Consider the following 25,460-nt stretch of genomic DNA (forward strand, 5'->3'; position numbering starts at 1 on the left):
ATTTTAAAAATCCTTGAAACAAGCTCATCATGGCACTTAAAGGGACACTGTGTAGTATTTATGGGTGCTCCTGCATTGTCTAGTCATTGTATAATAGTTCTTGTTTCATTTTTTAAGTGTTTCAAAAAGTCATGTAAAATAACATGGTCACGGGCCGCTGTTGCATAGCCACTGTTAGCAGCGAGACGCCATGTTTCTACTGGAGCCTGTAAGGACAAACCCGAGAGAACAAATCAAGCGTCGCTTTACTTGTAGCGGAAGTCCCGCCTCCACTCTCTCCGCTTCGTCTGCTACGGCCGCGGTAGCTCGCCCTCTCCCTCGCCTCACGAACCTCATCTGCTGACACGGAGAAAGACGACGATTTGAAAAAAAGTTTTACATTTTTTTTTTTAATTTTGGACGACATAGTATAGTATGACATTTTGGTCGACGACAAAGTATGGTATGATGTTTTGGTCACATTTTGGACTAAAAAGAATAGCAGATTTTAGACCCAAAAACTCTTTTTAGACAATATGTGCCAAATATTTTTTTCTAAAAAAACAATCAGATTTTGGACGACATAGTTTAGTATAACGTTTTGGTCTAATTTTGGACCAAATATTTTTTTCCAAAAAAACAGTCAGATTTGGGACGACATATGAGGTTTTCATCAAATTTCAGCCCAAAGAACTCTCGTCTTAGATGATATGTGCAAGTATGACTATCTTATTGTTATATACTCTTCATTGTTTTAATTTACTGTGTCTCAATGACAAATTTTAAAAAAACTTTTTTTGGACAACATAGTATAGTATGTCGTTTTTGTCAAATTTTGGACCAACATTTTTTTTTCAAAAAAACGGTCAGATTTTGGACGAAATAGTGTAGTATGACATTGAGGTTGACTACATAGTATAGTATGAAGTTTTGGTCACATTTTGGGCTAAAAAACATTTTTTCAAGAAAATTTTCGATTTTGGACGACATAGTATAGTATGTCGTTTTTGTCAAATTTTGGACCAAAATTTTGTTTTCTAAAAAATGGTCAGATATTGGATGAAATAGTGTAGTATGACATTGAGGTCGACTACATAGTATAGTATGACGTCTTGGTCACATTTTGGGCAAAAAAATAAAATTTCAAGAAAATTTTCGATTTTGGACGACATAGTATAGTATGTCGTTTTTGTCAAATTTTGGACGACATAGTATAGTATGACATTTTGGTCGACGACAAAGTATGGTATGATGTTTTGGTCACATTTTGGACTAAAAAGAATAGCAGATTTTAGACCCAAAAACTCTTTTTAGACAATATGTGCCAAATATTTTTTTCTAAAAAAACAATCAGATTTTGGACGACATAGTTTAGTATAACGTTTTGGTCTAATTTTGGACCAAATATTTTTTTCCAAAAAAACAGTCAGATTTGGGACGACATATGAGGTTTTCATCAAATTTCAGCCCAAAGAACTCTCGTCTTAGATGATATGTGCAAGTATGACTATCTTATTGTTATATACTCTTCATTGTTTTAATTTACTGTGTCTCAATGACAAATTTTAAAAAAACTTTTTTTGGACAACATAGTATAGTATGTCGTTTTTGTCAAATTTTGGACCAACATTTTTTTTTCAAAAAAACGGTCAGATTTTGGACGAAATAGTGTAGTATGACATTGAGGTTGACTACATAGTATAGTATGAAGTTTTGGTCACATTTTGGGCTAAAAAACATTTTTTCAAGAAAATTTTCGATTTTGGACGACATAGTATAGTATGTCGTTTTTGTCAAATTTTGGACCAAAATTTTGTTTTCTAAAAAATGGTCAGATATTGGATGAAATAGTGTAGTATGACATTGAGGTCGACTACATAGTATAGTATGACGTCTTGGTCACATTTTGGGCAAAAAAATAAAATTTCAAGAAAATTTTCGATTTTGGACGACATAGTATAGTATGTCGTTTTTGTCAAATTTTGGACCAAATAATTTATTCCAAAGAAACAGTCAGACTTGGGACGACATATGAGGTTTTCATCAAATTTCCGCCCAAAGAACTCTCGTCTTTGATGTATTGTGCAAGAATGCCTATCTCATTGTTATATACTCTTCATTGTTTTAATTTACTTTGTCTCAATGACATTCACCTGAGACGGGAATCAAACCCATCATCCCTGGCTCAGGAGGCCAGTGCCTTATCCATTAGGCTACCTGAGCTTGTGGTAGATTTAAGGACGACAGACCTAACTATGACGTTTTTGAAATAGTATAGTATGACGTTTTGGTCACATTTAGGACAAAAACATTTTTTTCTAATTTTTTTTCAGATTTTGGAAGACATAGTATAGTATGATGTTTTGGTCGACGACGTAGTATCAAATCTTTCAAAAAAAATTTTGGACGACATAGTATAGTATGTCGTTTTTGTCAAATTTTGGACCAACATTTTTTTTTCAAAAAAAATGGCAGATTTTGGACGAAATAGTGTAGTATGACATTGACGTCGACTACATAGTATAGTATGACGTCTTGGTCACATTTTGGGCTAAAAAAAGTAATTTCAAGAAAATTTCCGATTTTTGACGACATAGTATAGTATGTCGTTTTTGTTAAATTTTGGACCAATATATTTTTTTCAAAGAAATGGTCAGATTTTGGACGAAATAGTGTAGTATGACATTGAGGTCGACGACATAGTATAGTATGTCGTTTTTGTCAAATTTTGGACCAAAATTTTGTTTTCAAAAAAATGGTCAGATATTTGATGAAATAGTGTAGTATGACATTGAGGTCGACTACATAGTATAGTATGACGTCTTGGTCACATTTTGGTCTAAAAAAAGTAATTTCAAGAAAATTTCCGATTTTTGACGACATAGTATAGTATGTCGTTTTTGTCAAATTTTGGACCAAAATTTTGTTTTCAAAAAAATGGTCAGATATTGGATGAAATAGTGTAGTATGACATTGAGGTCGACTACATAGTATAGTATGACGTCTTGGTCACATTTTGGGCAAATAAATAAAATTTCAAGAAAATTTTCGATTTTGGACGACATAGTATAGTATGTCGTTTTTGTCAAATTTTGGACCAAAATTTTTTTCTCAAAGAAAATGGTCAGATTTTTGACGAAATAGTGTAGTATGACATTGAGGTCGACTACATAGTAGAGTATGAAGTTTTGGTCACATTTTGGGCTAAAAAAAGTAATTTCAAGAAAATTTCCGATTTTGGACGACATAGTATAGTATGTCGTTTTTGTCAAATTTTGGACCAATAGTTTTTTTTCAAAAAAATTGTCAGATTTTGGACGAAATAGTGTAGTATGACATTGAGGTCGACTACATAGTATAGTATGAAGTTTTGGTCACATTTTGGGCTAAAAAAAGTAATTTCAAGAAAATTTCCGATTTTGGACGACATAGTATAGTATGTCGTTTTTGTCAAATTTTGGACCAATAGTTTTTTTTCAAAAAAATGGTCAGATTTTGGACGAAATAGTGTAGTATGACATTGAGGTCGACTACATAGTATAGTATGACGTCTTGGTCACATTTTGGGCAAAAAAATAAAATTTCAAGAAAATTTCCGATTTTGGACGACATAGTATAGTATGTCGTTTTTGTCAAATTTTGGACCAAAATTTTGTTTTCAAAAAAATGGTCAGATATTTGATGAAATAGTGTAGTATGACATTGAGGTCGACTACATAGTATAGTATGACGTCTTGGTCACATTTTGGGCTAAAAAAAGTAATTTCAAGAAAATTTCCGATTTTGGACGACATAGTATAGTATGTCGTTTTTGTCAAATTTTGGACCAAAATTTTTTTCTCAAAGAAAATGGTCAGATTTTGGACGAAATAGTGTAGTATGACATTGAGGTCGACTACATAGTAGAGTATGAAGTTTTGGTCACATTTTGGACTAAAAAGAATATTCAAAAAAAAAATTCTGATTTGGACGACATAGTATAGTATGTCGTTTTTGTATAATTTTGGACAAAAAAAGTTTATAAAAAAAAACATTTTTTTGGTCCAAAGTTTGACAAAAATATCACAGTACAGTAAGTAGTAAAGTGTGCTTTTAATACATTTCAAAGTTGATAATTTCTTAGCTGGTCTTAAAATTTGAAATCAGCTTGACTGCAGGCTTTTTCGTTTTGTTATTCAGGCTCTAAAATTCAGTGTTTTTGGACATCTTACTAAACTAAGTGAAGTTGTACAAAAAACCCAGACACCAATGTTTTCTTAAAAGCACACACATTTAAGTTTAATTAATGAAAAGAGTGGAGGTTTGGTAAACATTTTGTCGGTGGCACTACATACATTCAGTATTATTTGGGAGTTTTTTTTCTGTTTTAATCCCAGCATCAATCCTGCAAAAAAAAACAAAAAAACAACAACAAAAAAAGAAGAAAAACAAAAAAACAGACAAAGCCCCAAACAGAACAGGGGATATTATATAGAAGTTTTTGCACTGGTTCAATACAACAGAGACATTTGTGTTCTTTACAATAACATATTGATGCATAATAATAATATTTCATATGACAGGGGGGAAATCTGTCTGTGTGTGTGTGTGTGTGTGTGTCTCTGACGACTGAATTACATCTCAATAAAGCACAAGCACCACTAAGATGTCTACCGGGAAGTTGAACCGCACCAGTCCAGCAGGGGTCAGTGCAGAGGGACAGAAGGAGACATGGAAAGACTTACATATATGTACCTGTATGAGGCACAGAGGCTATGAAATGACAGTGACTGTTCACCAGTATCCTTTAATCAGACTTATGTTTCACCACTGGGTCAAACAAAGTCCTGTGACTGTGGTTCTTCAGCTTTTCTTTCACATAATAAGACTTTTTTAGACCTCGAGGGGAAAATGGATGAACACAATGCGCGGGTGGGAGAACAATTAACGCCTTTAAGTCATTTCTGATGAATCTGTGTGTGTGTGTGTGGTTTCTATTATCTTTACATTGGAAACTAAAAGGACGGCTAAGAGTTAATGTACCACTTCATGAGTAAGCATAGGTCATATTTATCTATACACATTTATACATTCAGATATGACTTGTTTGTTGTGTTCACTGTACTTGGCACTGTTTTTTTTTTCGACACGCCCGACACGTCCCAGGTCTTCCTCGTTCAGCTCAAAAACCTCGTTCTGCTGTCAACCCTTCCGGCTTGACAGCAGCTTATAGTCAGTTGAGCTTGACTTAAAAAAATAAAACATAAACACTCGTCCTTCTTTCTGCGGCAAACGTCCCTCAAATTAAAAAAAAACAAACAATAATAATAATAATAGCAAATACAACCCAGCACATGAATCAACAAAATGAACATGAATACAATCAGAAGCCTTGAGTGTGTTATGATAATTACAGCCTTGGAGTGATTTTACAAATACCTTACAGATTTTTATGCAATTTTTTATTTATTTATTTATTTATTTATCATTTTTTCCATCTTTTTGAAATTTTTGAAAAATATTTGAAAGTCAGCGACATGATGAGGACGATGATGATGATGATGATGCCTTTTTACTTTCTACAGGAACAAAAAAAAAAACGCCTTTAGATAAAAAAAATAAATAAAAACACATGAATTAGATGTAATATTCACATGGAAGACAACATATACAATATTATTAAACATAGTTCTAGAGCGATACTGCCTCCATACAACAAGATGTTACAACCCCCCCCCCCCCCAGCCAGAATGTCCATGTGGGTTTCCATGGTGGCTCCACCCGTTTGCTCAAACATAGCCCAGAGGAAAGGGTTGCAGGTTCAAATTCTGGGATGGCTCAAGGGCCTGAGCAAGGAACCTACTGTTCCTGTTGAGATAATTATTTTTCTCCGAAGTTAAGCTAATTTTTGAGAGGGTTAACGTGCATAAAAAAAACATTTGGAGCCCCAGGACTCGATAGCGCACCCAGAAGCCGGGTCATGGTCACACAAAAGTTGCCGGCTCTCCAAAGTTTCTTGAGGATATTTTTTTGGAATTTTTGACGTGAGAGAAAGTGGCCAAAACTGTGTTAAATGCTACATTTTTAAATATTTTCTATCGTGTCTAAGTCGAACATAGTTGCTGAGATTTTAACCAAACTTGCTACACTTGTTGCTCTCATCCAAACAAATTCCTAATGTACTTCCATTAGCTCCGCCCACCCAGAAGTCGGCCATTTTAGAAAAACTAAAATAGCTAGCCTACGCATTTGAACAAACCCGTCCTAGCACGTTTGAGCTAGCCACGTCAAATTCAGTCCATATGTTTTAGACACATAGTTGTTCGGATTTTAACCAAACTTGAATGACTCGTTGCTCTCATGATTCCAAACAAATTTCGAATGTACTTCCATTAGCTCCGCCCACCCAGAAGCTGGCCATTTTGGAAAAAAACTAAAATGGCTAGCCTACGCATTTGAACAAACCCGTCCTAGCATGTTTGAGCTAGCTATGTCAAATTCAGTCCATGTTCTAGACACATAGTTGTTCTGATTTTAACTAAACTTGAATGACTTGTTGCTCTCTTGATTCCAATCAAATTTCGAATGTACTTCCATAAGCTCCGCCCACCCAGAAGTCGGCCATTTTGGAAGAAAACAAAAATGGCTAGTCTACGCATTTGAACAAACCCGTCCTAGCACGTTTGAGCTAGCTGCGTCAAATTCAGTCCATATGTTCTTGACACAAAGTTGTTCTGAATTTAACCACACTAGGTAATGTCGTTGCTCTCATGATTCCAAAACAAATTTCTAATGTACTTCCATTAGCTCCGCCCAGAAGTCGGCCATTTTGGAAAAAACGAAAATGGCTAGTCTACGCATTTGAACAAACCCGTCCTAGCACGTTTGAGCTAGGCGCATCAAACTTGGTCCATATGTTCTTGACAAGTTAATGATTCAAAGCTGTCAAAGGATTTTCTCTACGTCAAAAGGCGTGGCCTCAGCGCTCTGATAAATTTGACGTTAAAAAGGGCGGGAAAACGACTTTAAAATTCCACTTTTTGAAAGCTTTAACGTAAACAGAACTACATGAAATTTCTCACACTAATTCTTCATATGTGGAATAATTTACCACCCCCTTCAAGCCCATGCCGACATAGTACCCACTCAGTACCCAGGTAGGCTGAAATGGGGCCACCATAGAAGCCTCACGTGGACATGTTGGCTGGAACCTTCTGCCGTATTTTTGGCCAATTCTTGTAACGAATCACCTTTTTTGGAGAAAGTGAGATCGTCAAATAATATTTAAAAAAAAAAAAACACCCAGGGGAAACCACGTGAGATTTGCCTTTACCACCGGTCCCCAAAAAACTTCCAGAAACAGACATACTCTTTAACATAGAAAAATACTATACCAAAATGAAATACAAATATATATATATTAGAATCTGTTAGGCATTTCTATATAAAGGGATGCTGGGGAGGGATGGGGGGGGCAACTAAAGGAGTTAGGTTGCATCATGAGAAACAAAATAGAACAAAAATAAAAACAAAGCAATAGGAGAAATTAGACAAAACAAAACAAAATTCGGGAGATTTCTTTTTTTTTTTTTTGATTCTGCAACCGTTTTTGTTCTATAGTGATATTAAGAGGCTCTCTACATGTTAGCGGGCAAACTCTCTCCACACATGCGACAGGTCTGCACGACTTTAATACTGCAAGCATCGAGACGAGCAGGGAGCTGGAATGGAACGGCCTGCTGCTCAACAAACGGGGGGGTGGGATTTTTGATCCTCAGAAATCAGGATTTCTGAGCACTGCTGGCCAATGTATGTATGTATGTATGTATGTACTGTGTGTCATGCATGTGCGATCGTATACGTGAGAGAGTGTGTGACTGTAAAATGTTCAGTGCTGCTCGTCATTGCAGTCTCTAATTTTCTACGTATTTTCTTACGTTTTTCTCCTCACCGCGCACGCAAACTGTCTGTGACGCCGCAAAACACGGCCTCCAAAGCCGGTGGGGGAGCCGGATTATGTGCCGCTCTATCTCTTCTGTCGTCTTCTTTGTTCGCTTCTACGCGTGCATGTGTGTGTGTGTGTGTGTGTGGATGGATGACGGAAAACATTGCTACGCCCAAACCGGCAACAATTTCAACTGACAAAAACCACATCCAGCTCCGGTTCAGGTCAAACCCAGCCAAGCTCAACTCAAGATAGCTTTGCCAAGTCAAAACGGTCCAGCTCTCCTCGTATGGCTCTCTCGTTTTTCTTTGTCCTTCTCCTCTGCCTCTGCCTCCATCTTTCTCTTTCTGGCTGGATCTCACTGTCCCCCTCCATCACTGACTCCATCATGAAGTTAAATAATTACAGGTGGCGTCTGGGCCTCACAGATGGACGGGGTAGATTAGGTTGGAAGGGTTTGAAAAACCTCTCGGAACAATGGGTTTGCTTCTGCTGCTGTTGTTTTCTCTGTGTTACTGTAGGTCACACACCCTCGGAAGGGGGGGAGGAAATGTCCTATTTTACAAACATTGTGGTCCATAATATATAGATAGAGGTTTTATATATTTTCTTTATAATCTCTCTCTTTCCTTCTGTCTTCCTCTCCCTCCCTCCCTCTCATCCTTCCTTCCTTTCCTTCCTTTCCTATCTTTCTTCTGCTCTTCCGCAGCAGTGGCAGGGAAAGCGCGGCGAGCGAGCGAGCGGCGCTACATGCAGCCCGCGCAGCCGCACTTGATGGTCTTCTCCACCTCCTCGGTGAAGGAGGTGCCGTCGCTGCACTCGAAGGTGTATTTCCGGCGCTTCATCCGCTGGCTGGCGCAGCAGGCGCCCGTGTCGCAGACGCCGGTGCACTCCACCCACGAGACCACGCGCGTCGTCTGGCAGATGGCGTAGCCTCGCTGCACCTGGTAGAAGTCTCGCACGGGCTCGCCGCGGCACTCGGACTCTGGAAGACGGAGAGCAGCCACAAACATGAGTCAGAGCAGTTATTTCGAGAGACTTTGCAGAATGTTTCCCACCGTTTACCAGTTAGCTGCGTTAGCTCCTTTATTGCCGTTATCGCGCCTACAGTCGAACTCTCGAACCTGCCCAGCACTCAGTAATATGAAATAAAAACATACTGAACACTGTTCTAAGTTGCAGAAATGAAGGTTCACAAAAACTTTTTTGGCTAACAGCTATGCTAAAGGCCGTAAGATGAACACTGGATACACTGGAATTTGAATATTGACACCAGAAACAAATAAATTTAAATATTCACCCACAACTGGAGTAAATACAGATTAAACATATTCACACTGGTCAAAACTCTGTTTTTAAAGTTTAGCGCTACTTTAACGCTGTTAAAGGTGCCATATGTAAGAATGTGGCCAAAAACGGTTGCTACAGTCAAATTCAAAATACTGAGGTCTTTCAGGTTTCGTTTTCTGACGTAACTGGCAACCCGTGGTTGCTCAGCAGGTGAGACTCTACTGACTGCAATGACTGGTAGACGGCGGTAGGTGGCGCCACATGCCAAAACATGATTTGCAGTCTGCAAAATATTTTTTTAAAGCAAATATTTTGTCTCTACTGTTGTTGTTGGTGAGTTCAGTTTGTTATATGAACATTATTCCTGAGTCTCTGTGACATATTAGGAGGATTTTATGGCCAGTTGATTTAGATTTATTACATGATGCACCTTTAAAGCTGCAGGGAATAACTTTTGTCAAGCAATACTATCAGCAAGGAGTGTTTTAAAACCCTTTATTCAGGAAAGGGCTTTTAAACCTGGAACCATTATTGTTACCAAGAACCCTAGAAAAACTCTTTCTTCGGGAAAGGTTTTTTTCAGAAGCAAATGGTTCCCGGTAGAACCTCAGCCCTTGTAGAAGAACACTTTTGGAACCCTTATTTCTAAGACTGTAGTGCGAGTAGACTGGAACAAGAGCAGTAGTCCAATTGCAGACGCGTGGAGCTAAATGGTTTGAATGTAATGATCATTTTTCGGTATTTAAAAGCTACATACTACAGCTTTAAGATGTCTTAAAGGACACATATACAGTTTAGGGAGCTCTATGGGATGCACTAGCTGATGAATTAAAATTGTTAAAATTAATATTTTCTTCTATTTGTTTAGTTTACCTTTGTATGGTCGATTTTTCTTCTTTTGCATATTGCTAATAATGGTGAGTGTCAGTTGCATATTAACACAAATTGTTAACGTATAGCCAACAAATTCATATCCTATCCTAGATTTCTTATTTGACACACAATGACGCTGTTATCAAACAGATATCTCTTGGAAATGACTGCTTTACCGATTCAGCTGAATATGAGGTGCTACAAAAATGGCAATAAAATAGGGTTAGAGTTGCAAAAGATATAAAAAAGTTAAGAAAAACCAAACTAACCGGCGTCGCAGAGGTCGCCAGTGTAGCCACTTTCACAGTGACAGTAGGCGTCTCCCGTGTCTGAGATCTGGCAGCGGCCGTGTTTGCAGTTGAGGCGGCGGCAGGGGTTGAAGAGCTCTCCCTGTTGGTTACACAGAGCTCCACGGTAACCCTCCTCACACTCACAGCGGTACGACTGAGCGTCCAGAGGGATGCACTTTCCATGGACGCACCTACGAAGAGACAAGTAAGCAACGTGGTGAATAATAACCCTCTCTTTATTTTTTGTCAACATTATAACATGGGATTAAAATGACCAGATTTAAGTAAGCAACAGTAAAATGTACTTATTGTAACAATATTACTATAACTAAGAACTAGAGGAAACATTTGCCAAAGCTACTCAGTTTCCTTCAGTGTCAGTGTCACACACAAACAGGTGTTTTAAGAAAATCCAGAATCCAAATCCATGTCGGGATCACCAGCAACATCTGATCATGTCTTCCTTACACGTTACTGACTGCACAAAAACACATTATTACCTCCTGTAGGGGAATAATATAGTTTATGAGACCTTCTCCGAACCCCTGGTGGCCTGTGACGGTAATGCAGGTGTGGCCATGAGAGTGTCTAGAGAGGTTTAGAGTTATTTTTCTAATTTTATTATCCGGCCCGTTTCATACACAGAATGCCGGGTACTATAAGCAATGTCACTGGATTTGTTTCCTCTTTTTGTTTGTTTATTGTTTAATTTAGTTAGTATTCTGGAAATTGTTTATTATGTACACTATACATTCTACTCTATTTAATTTTTGATATAGTCTTAGTGTTAATATCTTTATTTTGTACTTTTTTTTGTTAATGCATGCTTATTATTTATTATCCTTATCTTAACTGTCTTGCTGCTGTAACACTGTGAATTTCCCCACTGCGGGACGAATAAAGGACTCTCTTATCTTAATATAGTGTGTAATTTATATTTTTCTTTTTTATTGTATTTTGGCACCAATTTCACCACAGAAAATTCCCTGTATCGATTCTAGAATACATGGCAATAAATCTGATTCTGATTCTGATATCTCAGACAAAAAAAAGGTGCCATATGTAAGAATGTGGCCAAAAACGGTTACTACATTCAAATTCAAAATACCGAGGTCTTTTAGGTTTTCGTTTTCTGACGTAACTGGCAACCCGTGGTTGCTCGGCAGCTGAGACTCTACTGACTGCAATGATTGGTAGATGGCGCCACATGCCAAAACAGGATTTCAAAACGATTTGCAGTCTGCAAAATATATTTTTTAATGCAAATATTTTGTCTGTACTGTTGTTGTTGGTGAGTTCAGTTTGTTATATGAACATTATTCCTGAGTCTCTGTGACATATTAGGAGGATTTTATGGCCAGTTGCTTTAGATTTATTACATAATGCACCTTTAAAGAAAATTAAATGTTTTGGTGGGCGTCAGAAGACTTTCAGAAGATTTAAATCAGACCGTGTGTGTGTGGCAGTAGTTGTTTCTTGTTTGAAAAACACTAAATTGAACAGATAGTTTCAGAGCGATAACATTTTCTGAGCCTCTCGGTGACATACTTGCTGCCCTGGCAGGGGTTGCTCGCAGGTTGGTCACAGTGTGGTCCGCTCCAGCCCGGCTGGCAGTGGCACACGGGTCCCTGGACGCCGTCGGGCTGACAGATGCCGTGGACGCAGTAGATCTTCTTGCACGGCTCGCAGCCTGGAACCACGCCGGGCTTCATCTGGGTCTTGGTGAAGTCCTGGAGCTCGTTGTTGATGTACAGGTTCTGGATGCAGCCGTGGAAGCTGGAGCCGTTCTGGATCTGCCAGAGGCGGAAAGCACTCGAGTGGATGTCCACGGGCATTCCTGCAGCGAGGGAGAGGGAGAGAGAGAGAGGGATGAAATGTTTTGATGTGTGAAGACGTAGAACACACACACACACACACACACACACACACACAGACAGCTAACACAGGGATGGTATGAGAGTAATGGAGGACAATTTCAAACACGCTGCATCTCAACAGAGCATCTGCAGCTTTTCAAACAAATTTGACTTTTGAATTTTTAGGGTTTTGCATTTGCACCGAGAGACACGTCGTCCTTGAAAGAGAGGACTAATAAAACAATATGGAATTGTGTACATGTCACATCACAGCACTGATGGACACTGATGTTTGAGCCACTCCAGAGAAAACTGTCGTGTCAAGCCGTGACTTTTTTAAAATGTAGGGACATTTTGACAAGAGTGGCTCAATCGTACAGAAGAGAACTGCATTCACTTAAAAAAGAGTCATTTATTATTTTCTCTGAGTTTACAGAGCATTTGGAACAATAAACGCATCAATTCCTTTATTAAGAGCTCGATTTAGCTCGATTTAACTAAACCTAAACCTAGCCATGGACGGCTTAGGTTTAGTTTAATCAAGTTTGACTTTGATCTGGGTTTAAGACACTGAGAGAGAGAGTCCTGTCTTTAAGTCACATCGACGGTATCAGCTTTAATTTGTCGACTAATCGGAGTCACTTGCAGGTTGGAGGTTCAAATATGTCGATAATTCAGAAAAAAATCACTCCCAAGAAACAGGAAAATAATTACTGCGAAAAACAGGAAAAAAATGAATCCCGAAAACAGGAAAATAATTACTGCGAAAAACGTGAATCGTGAAAAACGGAAAAAATTAATCCCGAAAACAGGAAAATAATTACTGCGAAAAACAGGAAAAAAATTTATCCTGAAAAACAGAAAAAAATGTATCCCCAAAAACTGGAAAATAATTACTCAGAAAAACAAACAAAACAAAAAAATTAATTATATAAATAAAAAAAAAATATATATATATATTATAATTTTTTCTTTTTTAAATGAATGCAATGCGCTTCTGTACAATCGCACATTTATATACACTGATTGACACTTTGTGCAAGCGGAAATCATGCAAAAGCAAAGACAAATGGTTCAGACTGTGTCTGCTAGTTCCTTTCGTGAACACTAGATGGTGCACTTTGCATGCTGTAAACTACTGTATGTTGTTTTATCTCTAAAGTGTACGTTATAAATGTTTCTGGGTGCATGTGAGGCCCCTAGCAAACACAGTCGTGACTGAAGGTGAGTATGGAGTGGGTGTAGGAGAGGGTTTTTTTTTTTTTTTGGGTGGAGGAGGGAGCTGGTTGTGGTGGAGGGAGGGGGGGGGAGGGGCGGGGTGGGTGGTGATTGACAGTAGTGTAGTAGATAAGAGTGCCTGCAGAGGAGGGAGGTGTGTTCTGGAGAGGGCCCCTACCCCCCACGTATAGTGGAGCCTCCCCGTTGAGGGGCCGCTCCGCCCCGAAGCTGTCCATGGTGGTGGGGAGACCCCCGTCGATGGACAGGTTCACCATCTGATCAAAGGTCACGAGCTCCACTGTATGGAACTGGCCATCATTGATCGTCTCAGTACTGTGGGGGGGGGGAAGGACAATAAAAATCTTTACTTTATAGTCTATAGGATCAAAAACAAAGCTGAGGATTCAACACAAGAATATGGCTCCTCACCTGTAGATGGCGTGGCCCGGCTGGCTGCCCGGGTCATAGCTGACCTTGACGTGACCTTGGTAAAGCTCCACTGCGATATGATCGTTGTCGCCGTTGTAGAGTAAAATCCCGTTATCTTCAGCTGTTGACACCTACAGTGAGGAAGTGGAGTGGATCTTTTTAGTTCTGTAAATCTATATCTCACAAAGTCCAGAATATCATAATGTTCCAATATATATATGGATGGGAGATGTATTTTAGATTTATTTTTCTTCTTTTACATATTGCTGATAGTGGTTATTGTGTTGGAACATGGTTGAGTTCTAGCATATTCACTCAAATTGTTCCAAAAATAGAATCCTATCATATTATAACACTTCGAAATGTCCTTATTTTTTGAAGGAAAAGCACTTTTTTGTCATTTTTTTCAATGAATATTACATTAAATGAATCATAAATACATTCTATACATTGTTAATGTGGTAAACGACTATTCTAGCTGCAAACGTCTGGTTTTTAATGGAATATGTACATAGGTGTATAGAGGCCCATTTCCAGTGTTCTAATGGTACATTGTGTTTGCTAATGGCGTTAGAAGGCTATTGGATGATTAGAAAACCCTTGTGCGAAATTATTATTTTTCAATAAAAATCATTAATTCTAATCTTTTCAATGTCTTGACTATATTTTCTATTCATTTTGCATGAATTTAGATGAATAAAAGTGTGACTTTTAATGGAAAATGCAAAAAAAATGGTATAACCTGAATGTGTTATATATCCTGTATATAATCAGGTAAAATCCTCAATGATGTAAAAAAAATTTTTTTTTTTACCTGGCTAACAAATGGTGACACATTTCAACAATACAAACAGACACACAATAAAATAATAAATATCATAATATAATAATCATATTATCACAATCATCATACCTGTAGGGTGATGTTAGCTTGAGGCCAGTTCTTGAGGTCAGACAGCAGCAGGTAAGAGTCTCGGTCGATGAAGTTGACGCTGACCAGCTTCTCGCAGCGCGGCCCGCCGAACTCCGGCGGACACTGGCACAGAGCCCGCCCGCCTCGCTCCACACAGGGGGCGCTGTTCTGACAGTCGGCCAGCTCACACAGGGACAGCAGAGAGGGGGCCACCTCACACAGCTGACCACTACATGAGGGAGGGGGGGGGGGAGAGAGTGAAGGTGAAGGAGGATGATGGTGACAAAACAACAACAACAACACGTGTGCGGACGTTAAAAATCTGAGCTCTTGTCACCTGTATCCCTCAGCACAGACGCAGGAGTATCCGCTCAACTCGTCCACGCACAGAGCTCCGTTCTGACAGCGGTGCTCCGAGCAGTCGTTGTAGTCCACGCTGCAGTCGTCGCCGACGTAACCGGGAGCGCACACACACCTGCGAGAAGACACACAAACACAACGACCCTAGAACCCTACATACACAGTATATTTATCACCATGTCTGTGAAGTTGATGGTGGTGTGGTGAATTCTTACTTGGGTCCAGTGGAGGTGATGAGGCAGGTGGACTGATGCTGACAGGGGCTTCGTCCCGGGGCGCACACGTCCTCCATCTCCTCACACATCTCCCCTATACAAAAACAACAGGATTTTCAAAATAAAAGAATTAGAGGAAGTGTTTTACCTAGGAAACCTCCCTTTTTCCTTGTGTCCCAGTTGTCCTAGCAGTTATATATCTGCTCCTGGTCTTCTTCTTCTGTATCCAGATAATCTCACTCTTGTCCCCCACCTTTCCTCTTGTCCCCCATTTTTCCTTCCACCCCAACCTGTCTAGGCAGATGGCCGCACATCTTTGACTCTGGTTCCTGTCAGAGATGCCCCCCCCCCATGTAGCCCATAAAACCACATGTAGCACATCTCTAACTTGATTTTTAATCTCTTAAAGTTCTGCTGCCACGTCATGAGGTCAGGACAGGAAAGAGGACTCCATCATCCCCAAGTCTCTGACCACAACAACCTCTGATACAGGCGGCGATAAACCCAGTGATCCAAATGGATCCTGGCATTTAAAGACTTTTTACTTGTGTATTGGCCAATCACAAGACAGTTAGGAAGGCTCTGCGCTGGCTGGCCAATCACTCTGTCTTCTGGATGTGAGATTTATGTCTGAAATATCGCGGCTGAGCACAGCGTCAGAAAAGAGAGATTTCTGCAATTTCGGCTCGTTTACAACAACTAGGAGGTTTTTGAGCATAAAAACAAGTTAATGTATGTAAGTAAACCTCCATAACTAACATATATGTGCAACAGGACCACTCTGTGTGAGCTTTAAAGGTACAGTTAGAGACTGACCGGTGTAATACGGGGCACAAAGGCAGGTGTAGTTGTTGACGCCGTCGACGCACGTCGCTCCGTTCTCGCAGTCGTTGTCTTCGCAGTCGTCGATGTCGGTCTGACACGTGGGGCCCTCGAAGCCCAGCGGACAAAAGCAACTGTGAAGGAAACATATGATGATGCACTCATTACACTTTGTTCCTTAGAAAAGTTTTAGAACCGGCGAACTGTCCACGGTGTACCCCGCCTACTGCACTCAGTAGCTCCCCACGAGGATAAAGCGGTAGTGGATAGATGGAGATCTCATCTTCCTCACCTGTATTCTCCCTCCTCATCCTCGTCCACTTCACAGGTTCCTCCGTTGGAACACGGGTTACTCACACAGGCGTTCAGCACCGTCTCGCAGTTTTTGCCCTGAGACAGAGAATCATTTTCATTTTTTACAAATTTTGCAAACGATTATTGAAGTAGACGGTGGGATTGTGTGTGTGTGTGTGTGTGTGTGTGTGTGTGTGTGTGTGTGTGTGTGTGTGTGTGTGTGCGTGTGTGTGCGTGTGTGTCGCTCTAACCTTGAAGCCAGGAGCACAGCTGCACCTGTAGATCTCCACCAGGTCGCTGTGGCAGATGCCTTGGTTCAGACAGGGACCAGAGAGACAGGGGTTGCACTTGGCCAACACCGCCGTGTCAACGTCTCCTGAGGAAAAGAAAACATGAAAAAATAATGAAATGAAACCACATGAAAATAAGACATGTGCGTCTCTTGAGTCTCATTTTTCATTTAACACAGGTCAAACTCACCTGTGCATTCAAACTTCTTTGCGGGCGTGGTGAGCAGCAGTTTGCCCTCCATGCTCTTGGGGCTGGCACAGCGAGCGATGCCCGGCTCTTTGTATCCCGTCTTCACCCAATCGGACAACCAGCGCAGGTTACAGTCGCAGTGCAACGGGTTGGCACCGATCGCCCTGAGAGGACAGAGAGAATACAACCTCTGTGTAAGAAGAATAATCTGATCGGCCAATCGCGTGGCATTAGGGTACGCAGATTACGCAGATGGTCAACGTGACCAAAACGGAAAAACAGAATAGGAAAGAAGTGACTTTGAATGTGTTTTTTAACACATAGCTACACTACCGTTCAAAAGTTTTGGATCACCTTTACAATTTTTTAATGTCTATCAATAAAAGTCACACTTTTATTCATCCAAAGAGTTGCAAAATGAATAGAAAGCATAGTCGAGACATTGACAAGATTAGAAATTAAAAACTTTGCTTTCGGCAAAGAACCAGCAAAACTGATTACAGCTGTGCTAACATCATTGCACAAGGGTTTTCTAATCATCCAATAGCCTTTTAACACCATTAGCAAACACAATGTACCATTAGAACACTGGAAATGGGCCTCTATACACCTATGTACCTATATTCCATTAAAAACCAGACTTTTCTGATTCATTTAATGTTTAATACATTGAAAAAAAGTGCTTTTCCTTCAAAAATAAGTGTCCCCAAACTTTTGAACGGTAGCGTACGTCTAAAAAATGGTCCAAAAAAGCCAATCCTGTGAGTGTATGTAACTGAGTTATCGCTGCAGTACATCCCTTCACCACCAAGTGTCACTACACCCTTACATAAAACAAACCAAATCAACTCGGCATTACTGTACGACTGTGAAGAAAACAGTGCTTCTCTAAAAAAAAGTAAAACAGATTTAAAGTTTGACGCCGTGCATCGTGTGGAGGAGGAGGAGGAGGAGGAGGAGGAGGAGGAGGAAGAGGAGGAGGAGGAGGAAGTGGAATCTCAATTATCGGCAAAGGTGCGGACAGAAAGCACTTCTAACCACTTCTGTCACGGTGGTCGTGAATCAATGGCCGCTCTGTCCTCCTCCCCGCTGCTGCGCGCACAAACACTCCTGAATCGATGCTGTTCCATTATGGCGAAATACAGACTCATCTTTCAGGCCCCGGGACAATCGCTGACACCTGACATCTGCTAACATGAAAGCCACTTGAGCGTGACTGCGGATCAATGGCTTCCACGCCAGGCCTTGACTCTCGTCCTTCTCTCAATAAAAAATGTCTTTGTTTAGCTCTCTCTCCATCCTCCATCCTCACCTTCATCCTCTCCAACTCTGACACTGATAGGTCTATTGATTAGTGGCTGTCAAAGGGAAGGGAGGGGGGGGGGGGGGTGATGTGAGTATCTGTAGAGGCTGTAGAGCAGAGGGCACTCGGGCAAAGATGCCGTCTGTGTCGTTTTACACATGTCCCACAAGTCTGCACACACCACACACACACACACAATTACAGACATAAATAAACAAACAGCAGAGTCCACAGACCATGGAGAACCTGTGTGTGTGTGTGTGTGTGTGTGTGTGTGTGTGTGTGTGTTACAGATGTCACAGGGAGATGAGACACTAGAGGGGTCTGTGTGTCGCTTTAACCACACGACCGCGGCTGATCGAGGGAGGGCTCGGCTCATGCGGCCCACCAACGTCAACTACAGAGAGCCCACTGTGAGCCACACTCGCCCACTGTCTCACCAGACCCCTGCAGTGCCTGAAAGTGTGTGTGTGTGCACGTGTGTGTGTGTGTAGACTTAACAAACTCAGCAGAAGTTGTATCACACATATATGGGCTTACACTTGCTGTACTCACAAGTGGGAGAGGGAAGCGACGTCGTTGAAGATGCCGTCGGGCAGCTCTGAGACCTCGTTGCCGTGGAGAGACCTTTGGACAAATGAGCATATGTTTCAAAAAAGAGGGTTTTAAAAGTGAGATACGATCATTTTCAGGGTCTATGCACAGTTTTTAAACTTAAAAAAAATTCCTGAATTTAGACAATTTGGAAGTATACAATGGTTGGTCATTTAATGGACCAGACCCTTCCACCCAGTCACTTTTATTCATCAAAAGAGTTGCAAAACGAAGAGAAAATATAGTCAAGACATTGGCAAGATTACAGATAATGACTTTTTATCCACTCTGCTTTTGTCAAAGAAACAGCAAAACTGTTTTCAGCTGTGCTAACATCATTGCACAAGGGTTTATCTAATCATCCAATAGTCTTCTAACGCCATTAGCAAACACAATGTACCATTAGAACACTGGAAATGGGCCTCTATACACCTATGTACATATTCCATTAAAAACCAGACGTTTGCAGCTAGAATAGTCGTTCACCGCAACTTCAGCTGTGTTAGCTCCGTTAGCTGCATTAGATCCTTTAGCGCCGTTACCGCGTCTACAGTGGAACTGGGGAGGTCTGTTTAGTGAACGAAAAGAGCAGCGCTACAAATAACCAGCGTAGCTTTGTACTGTGCGTCTGTTTTTAAAGTTTAGCGTTACTTTAGACACTCATTTTAACAAACGGGAGTCACGTAAACATGACGTCACGTGCGTCTTTTTTCCGGTCAGTCGTCACGGGAACGCGTTAACGTGCCCAGCACTAGTTTTCAGCTGTGCTAACATCATTGCGCAAGGATTTTCATGGGTTTTCTAACGCCATTAGCAAACACAATGTACCATTAGAACACTGGAAATGGGCCTCTATACACCTATGTACATATTCCATTAACAACCAGACGTTTGCAGCTAGAATAGTCGTTTACCACATTAACAATGTATAGAGTGTATTTATGATTCATTTAATGTTGAATTCATTGAAAAAAAAACGCTTTCCTTAAAAAAATAAGGACATTTCTAAGTGACCTGCCTCTCGGACAGTGTCAGCTAACTGGCTTCCGTTCCCCTTCACAGGCCTCAAAGGAAAAAGCCTTGGTAAAGATAATGAATGTTTGTCAGGAAAAAACAGACAATTTGACAAAATGTTATCTAAAAAAATGCTCAGCTGTTTTTTTGTTTTTTTTGGAACAGACTAAATGATAAAAAAAAAAAAGACGTTTGCTTCCTGACGACATAAACCAGAGACGAGGAAGAGGGGGGAAAAAAAACAATGTTGATGAGGGTTATTTCCGTTTTGTGTTAGCGTTACATATACGGAGACGTCACTGGTTTGTAATTCTGAGTCTGAGTCTTGTGCAACTGGCAGAGATGTGAGGTCTGCTCTGTACGTCTGGAAAAGACCGGCAGTGTCAGGTTTCTGTGTCTGGCTGGCAAGGCCAACACGGGTACATACGCCAGAGAGGGAGGGAGAGGGAGGTACAGAGCTCTGCAACATACGCAGGACACTGAAAAAACTGTTTCATTTGTCTACACATGTGCGTTTAAACACGTTCTTATTCCCCATCCACAGATCCCCACGTCTGCTGTCCAGGGTGTCAAAGCCGGCCACGGCTTATTGGCTCGCTGACTGACGGCTGCTGTAATTCACCAGGTCATTACCACCTCCAAAAAACCCCTCAGCTGACCACACGCTAACGTGACCACAGCTCCGTCCACACTGTGCATGACTCATCTGCATCTGTCTCTGTCTACCAGAGGTGGAAAGTAATGAAATACATTTTTACTCAAGTTACTGTATTAAATACTTTTTTTTGTTTGTATTTTTAAAGTACAATTTAAAATCAGGATTTTGTTTTTTACTTGATTGTATTGTATTGTACTTAGTTACTTTATAAATCCTATCCGTTACTGAGTAAGGGTGAATTCCAATTCCTTGCTTAACCCTCAATTTCAAAAATGTGCTCCCTCTAGTGCAAGTGATGTCCTGATTCTCAGAAAAATTAAGTTGAGGGCCAAGTTTAAGGGCTGTATCGCCCTCAATATTGAGATTTTCGGTGACCACCCTTGAGAGCAAGGGCTACCCAGAATGCATTGCGTGTTTTCACATAACAAAGATGGCGGCAAAAGCAGCGAAACGAGTACGCTACAAATGAAGTATTTTCTTTGTTAATAGAGATATAAAAATGATGAAAACCATTGTATTATCTTAGTTTAGGCCCAAATTATGGATTACTGACGTCATTGTTGCGTAACATTTATTTTTATTTTTTTCAATAAGTCGTGGTGTGTGGTAACTGTCAGCTGAATATGTCCGTGGTTGTGGTATTTGTATGAGTATCATCTTATAACTAACTGACAACCTAATAACTTGACTGACAAACGGATCGTAATAAATAATCCTGACGTAAATGTGTTCTTCTTCTTCTTCTTCTTTTTTGGAGTCGACAGAGTGGACGCAGCTTTCGCGTTATTCTGCCCCCTTCAGTCTGAAGACGTATCTGCATTTAATGGGGTGTCCCATTTCTAAGTGACAAAATAACCCTCAACACTTGCGTTTAAGGGCCAGTTAAGATTAAGGGTTGAGCTTGAGGGTTAAGATAGGAATTGGAATTGGCCCTACAAAATAAAAATCCAGAATTTTTTATTTATTCGATCGTCGTCAAATCACTCGTGAAGACCGTGGCAGCAGAGGCAAAAGGAGTGGGTGTGAGCGTCGAGGAAGCGAAGCTTCAAAAATATACGCTGTAACCATCAGAGACAACAGCGTTAATTGGCCTGTGTACGAGCTGCCAGGGGAGCGTGCTTATTAGTGCAGAGTGAGTAACTATGGGTTGTGGTATTTGGAGAATGGTTAAGGATACTAAAAGGGCACGGAGTGTGCCAGCCAGGCACAGATCTCATGGGAGAACGGAGCCAGAGAGTCTCCAGGAAGAAACCCGATCTGCTCCTGCACTAAACCTCCTTTTTCCCTGCGACTTACTCGTACTTTTTTTTTCCTTCTGTGTATCGCTGCGTCACTCCATCTTCTCTATGTCAACTGATCTCTGTGCCGGCACGAGCAGCATCAGGGTCCTGATGTCTGTCGTCTTGTCGCTGCCTCTCTTTTTTTTTTTGAGAATTATGTTATGCTGACGTCTTCTACAGCCGTATACTGCATATCCCCGCGTCACTCCATCTTTGCTATGTCATCTGATCCGCGTCCTGACACAGATACGATCCTCAGAATGGAGTTAAATGTCATGTTTTATAGCTAAAAATATGCTCCCCTCCGATCTGAATCTGTTCCTCTGCAACTCCTTCGTGACACGTTGTGATCATGTGCCGGGTTTTAGAGTCGAGAATCATGTGACGCTGAATCACTCTGTCTTTTATCTACACTTTCTTTTTTTCCACATGCAGCTTCCACTCCCTCGCCACTGTCTCTGCTCATTCACCTCACACCTAATACCCAACAGGCTAATTAGCTGCTTATTAAAGGTGCATTATGTAATAAATCTAAAGCAACTGGCCATAAAAAGCCTCCTAATATGTCACAGAGACTGAGGAATAATGTTCATATAACAAACTGAACTCACCAACAACAACAGTACAGACAAAATATTTGCATTAAAAAATATATTTTGCAGACTGCAAATCATGTTTTTGTTTTGAAATCATGTTTTTTGCATGTGGCGCCATCTACCGCCGTCTACCCATCATTGCAGTCAGTAGAGTCTCAGCTGCAGAGCAACCACGGGTTGCCAGTTACGTCGGAAAACGAAACCTAAAAGACCTCGGTATTTTGAATTTGAATGTAGTAACCATTTTTGGCCACATTCTTACATATAACGTTCATAAAAACTCTTGAAATTGGGCACAGAAGTCGGGTTGGCGGAACACACGATAGTGGCATAGGGTACAGACCTGTTCGTAGCCCCAGGGCTCTATAGCGCCCCCAGAAGTCTGGTCGTGGTCAGACAAAAGTTGTGGGATCGGGACGGAATTTACTCCGAAGTTTCTTGAGTCTAAGTCGCTCGTAGTTGTTCCGATTATAACCAAACTTGGTAAACTTGTTGGTGTCATGATTCCAAACAAATCTCTAATGTACTTCCATTAGCTCCGGCCACCCAGAAATTGGCCATTTTGGAAAAACAAAAATGGCTAGTCTACGCATTTGAGCGAACTCGTCCTGGCACATTTAAGCTAGCCGCGTCAAACTCGGTCCATATGATCAAGACAAGTTGATGATTAAAACTTGTCAAAGGATTTTCTCTAAATCAAAAGGTGTAGCCTCAGCGGTCCGACAAATTTGAGGTTAACATGGCAGGAAAAGTAAAATTCTACTTTTTGAAAGTAAACAGAACTACAAGAAATTTGTGAGTACTGTCGTCTACCAATCAGTGCAGTCAGTAGAGTCTCAGCTGCCGAGCAACCACGGGTTGCCAGTTACGTCAGAAAACGATAGCTAAAAGACAGCTGCATGAATTTGAATGTAGTAACCGTTTTTGTCCACATTCTTACATATGGCACCTTTAATCTACAGTCAAACCACAAATATCACACACACACACTCACACACACGCAGACTCAGGCTGTTTGAAACTGTGAGCGTTAATGATTCTTCTCCTTTTAATTGCTGTGTAAAGTCAAAGGTGCAGCTTTATAAAAGCTCTGGCACTTCGGCGCGCGCGAGCGTTTCCTCGGCTCGTAGCCCCGGCTTTTGGAATCTCGCTGCGGTTTTTTCCCCTGTGAAGCTTCCAACTCTGAACTTTGAACTCGGCGCAGAGTCTTAAAGTTGGGACTATTAAAATGAGCTCATTGTCGCTTTCCGTGGGGTTTCGTTCCACCGGCGAGAGCTTTTTTTTTCCGCGCGCTATAAAGAAAGCCGTGGCACCGAGTGACATTTAATGGGAGACTTGCGATTGATCATTGCAGCAGTAAAGACATCAAAGTTTTCAGGGTCTGACTCCTGTCTGATTGAGACAAGAAGGTAGTCCAGACAGTCTGTGCATATATATATATATGTGTAGTTGTGTGTTGGCGGCGGGCCTCACATGGCGTCTAACACTTTCAGAAGTAAAGGTGGCGTGAGTGAGCAAGAGCAGAAATAACGGCCGCTGCTTCATTAGACATCAAAGCTGTTTTTAAAAAAAAGCCCAGGCTCGTGAAGCTGCATCGACTAATGACGACCGAGCTTCACTCTCATTCCACGTTTAAAGGGGGCTCTCGCTCTTGTGCTTTGTGTCTCGTAACGATCGGACAAATCTTTACTGTAAAAAAAAGAGAGAGGCTTTGTTGAAGCTTTGTTGTCAGGAGTAATAAAAAAGTGTGCCTGCTATGAGGCCGATAAGTCTCCCACACACATACTAACATACGGCAATAAGTAGATGACAAACATGTAGACAATGAATGCCAGCGCCAGGAAAAAAATGTCAGCTTTACAGTATGATGGTGGTCATAGATGTCCTGAACGCAACTTTATCAGTCGTTTCCATGCAGATATAATGAAATTGTGTTGTTTATCCCATCTCAAATTATTTAAAAAAACAAATGTGGGACTTTTAACTTGAAAATTCTCGAAAAAGGTAAATAAAATGTCTGATTTACAGTACACTAGTAGATATCACTATGCTGAACACAACCTAGTCAGTCTTGTCCAGAACTTATGGAAAACTTTGTTGTTATTGAAACTCAAATTTGACAATGTTTTCAATTAAAAAAGTGCGAATGTGGGACTTTTAACTTGAAATTTCTCTGAAACTGTCCAGTAGAAATGTCTGATTTACAGTATGTTGGTAGTCATAGATGTCCTGAACACAACTTTATGAGTAATTTCCAGAAATAATGGAACATTTTGTTTTTTATTACAACTCAAAGTTGAAAATGTTTTGATTAAAAAGTGCAAATGTAGGACTTTTAACTTGAAATTTCTCTGAAATTGTCCAGTAAAAAATGTATGATTTACAGTACGCTGATAGTCATAGATGTCCTGATCACAACTTTATCAATTATTTCCAGAAAAGATGGAAACTTTTGTTTTCATTACAACTCAAAGTTGAGAATGTTTTCGATTAAAACGTGTGAATGAGGGACTTTTAACTTGAAAATTCTCTAAAAGGGTAATGTAAATATGGCTGATTTACAGTACATTAGTAGATATCAATATGCCGAACACAACCTAGTCAGTCTTGTCCACAACTTATGGAAAACTTAATTCTTATTGCATCTCAAATTTGATTAAAAAGTGCGAATGTGGGACTTTTAACTTGAAATTTCTCCGAAACTGTCTAGTAAAAATGTCTGATTTACAGTATGCTGGTAGTCATAGATGTCCTGAACAAAACTTTATCAGTTGTTTCCAGACATTATGGAGAATTTAGTTTTTATTAATACTCAAAGTCGGGAATTTCTTTGATTTAAAAGTGCAAATGTAGGACTTTTAACTTGAATCTATAAAAAAAAGCCCTCCAGCTGCTGTATATTTGGATGTGGGTCCAAAGATTGGTTTGGTTTCCTCATCAATCTGTCAAACACATTTGCATTCTACATCTCAGTTATTGAGCAGACCAATTCCACCAATTCCAGGGGAACCCATGGCCACTGAGCGCGCACGATCCAAAAACTTAACATAACTTCATAAAAAAAAAAAAAAA

General features: G+C 40.4%; 1 protein-coding gene across 1 annotated transcript in view; it reads right to left on the reverse strand.

Annotated features, from left to right (window-relative positions):
• Positions 1-8,649: 8,649 nt before the first annotated feature.
• The window catches only part of LOC310933967 (slit homolog 1 protein-like), a gene marked incomplete at its 3' end in the record, with an annotated part of 131,239 nt that continues 114,428 nt past the window's right edge, over positions 8,650-25,460 (reverse strand). Inside the window, exons 25-37 of the mRNA XM_083897552.1 lie at positions 18,802-18,873; positions 16,944-17,107; positions 16,715-16,839; positions 16,462-16,559; positions 16,164-16,303; positions 15,348-15,441; positions 15,110-15,247; positions 14,773-15,001; positions 13,860-13,990; positions 13,609-13,763; positions 11,905-12,193; positions 10,336-10,547; positions 8,650-8,888 (exon numbers count right to left, since the gene is read on the reverse strand). Coding sequence (XP_083753678.1) covers positions 8,650-8,888; positions 10,336-10,547; positions 11,905-12,193; positions 13,609-13,763; positions 13,860-13,990; positions 14,773-15,001; positions 15,110-15,247; positions 15,348-15,441; positions 16,164-16,303; positions 16,462-16,559; positions 16,715-16,839; positions 16,944-17,107; positions 18,802-18,873 — 2,086 coding nt within the window. The remainder of the gene's footprint in view (positions 8,889-10,335; positions 10,548-11,904; positions 12,194-13,608; positions 13,764-13,859; positions 13,991-14,772; positions 15,002-15,109; positions 15,248-15,347; positions 15,442-16,163; positions 16,304-16,461; positions 16,560-16,714; positions 16,840-16,943; positions 17,108-18,801; positions 18,874-25,460) is intronic.

This window comes from Microchirus variegatus (genome assembly GCF_963457635.1).
Source record: "Microchirus variegatus genome assembly, chromosome: 11".
NCBI classification, from domain to species: Eukaryota; Metazoa; Chordata; class Actinopteri; order Pleuronectiformes; family Soleidae; genus Microchirus; species Microchirus variegatus.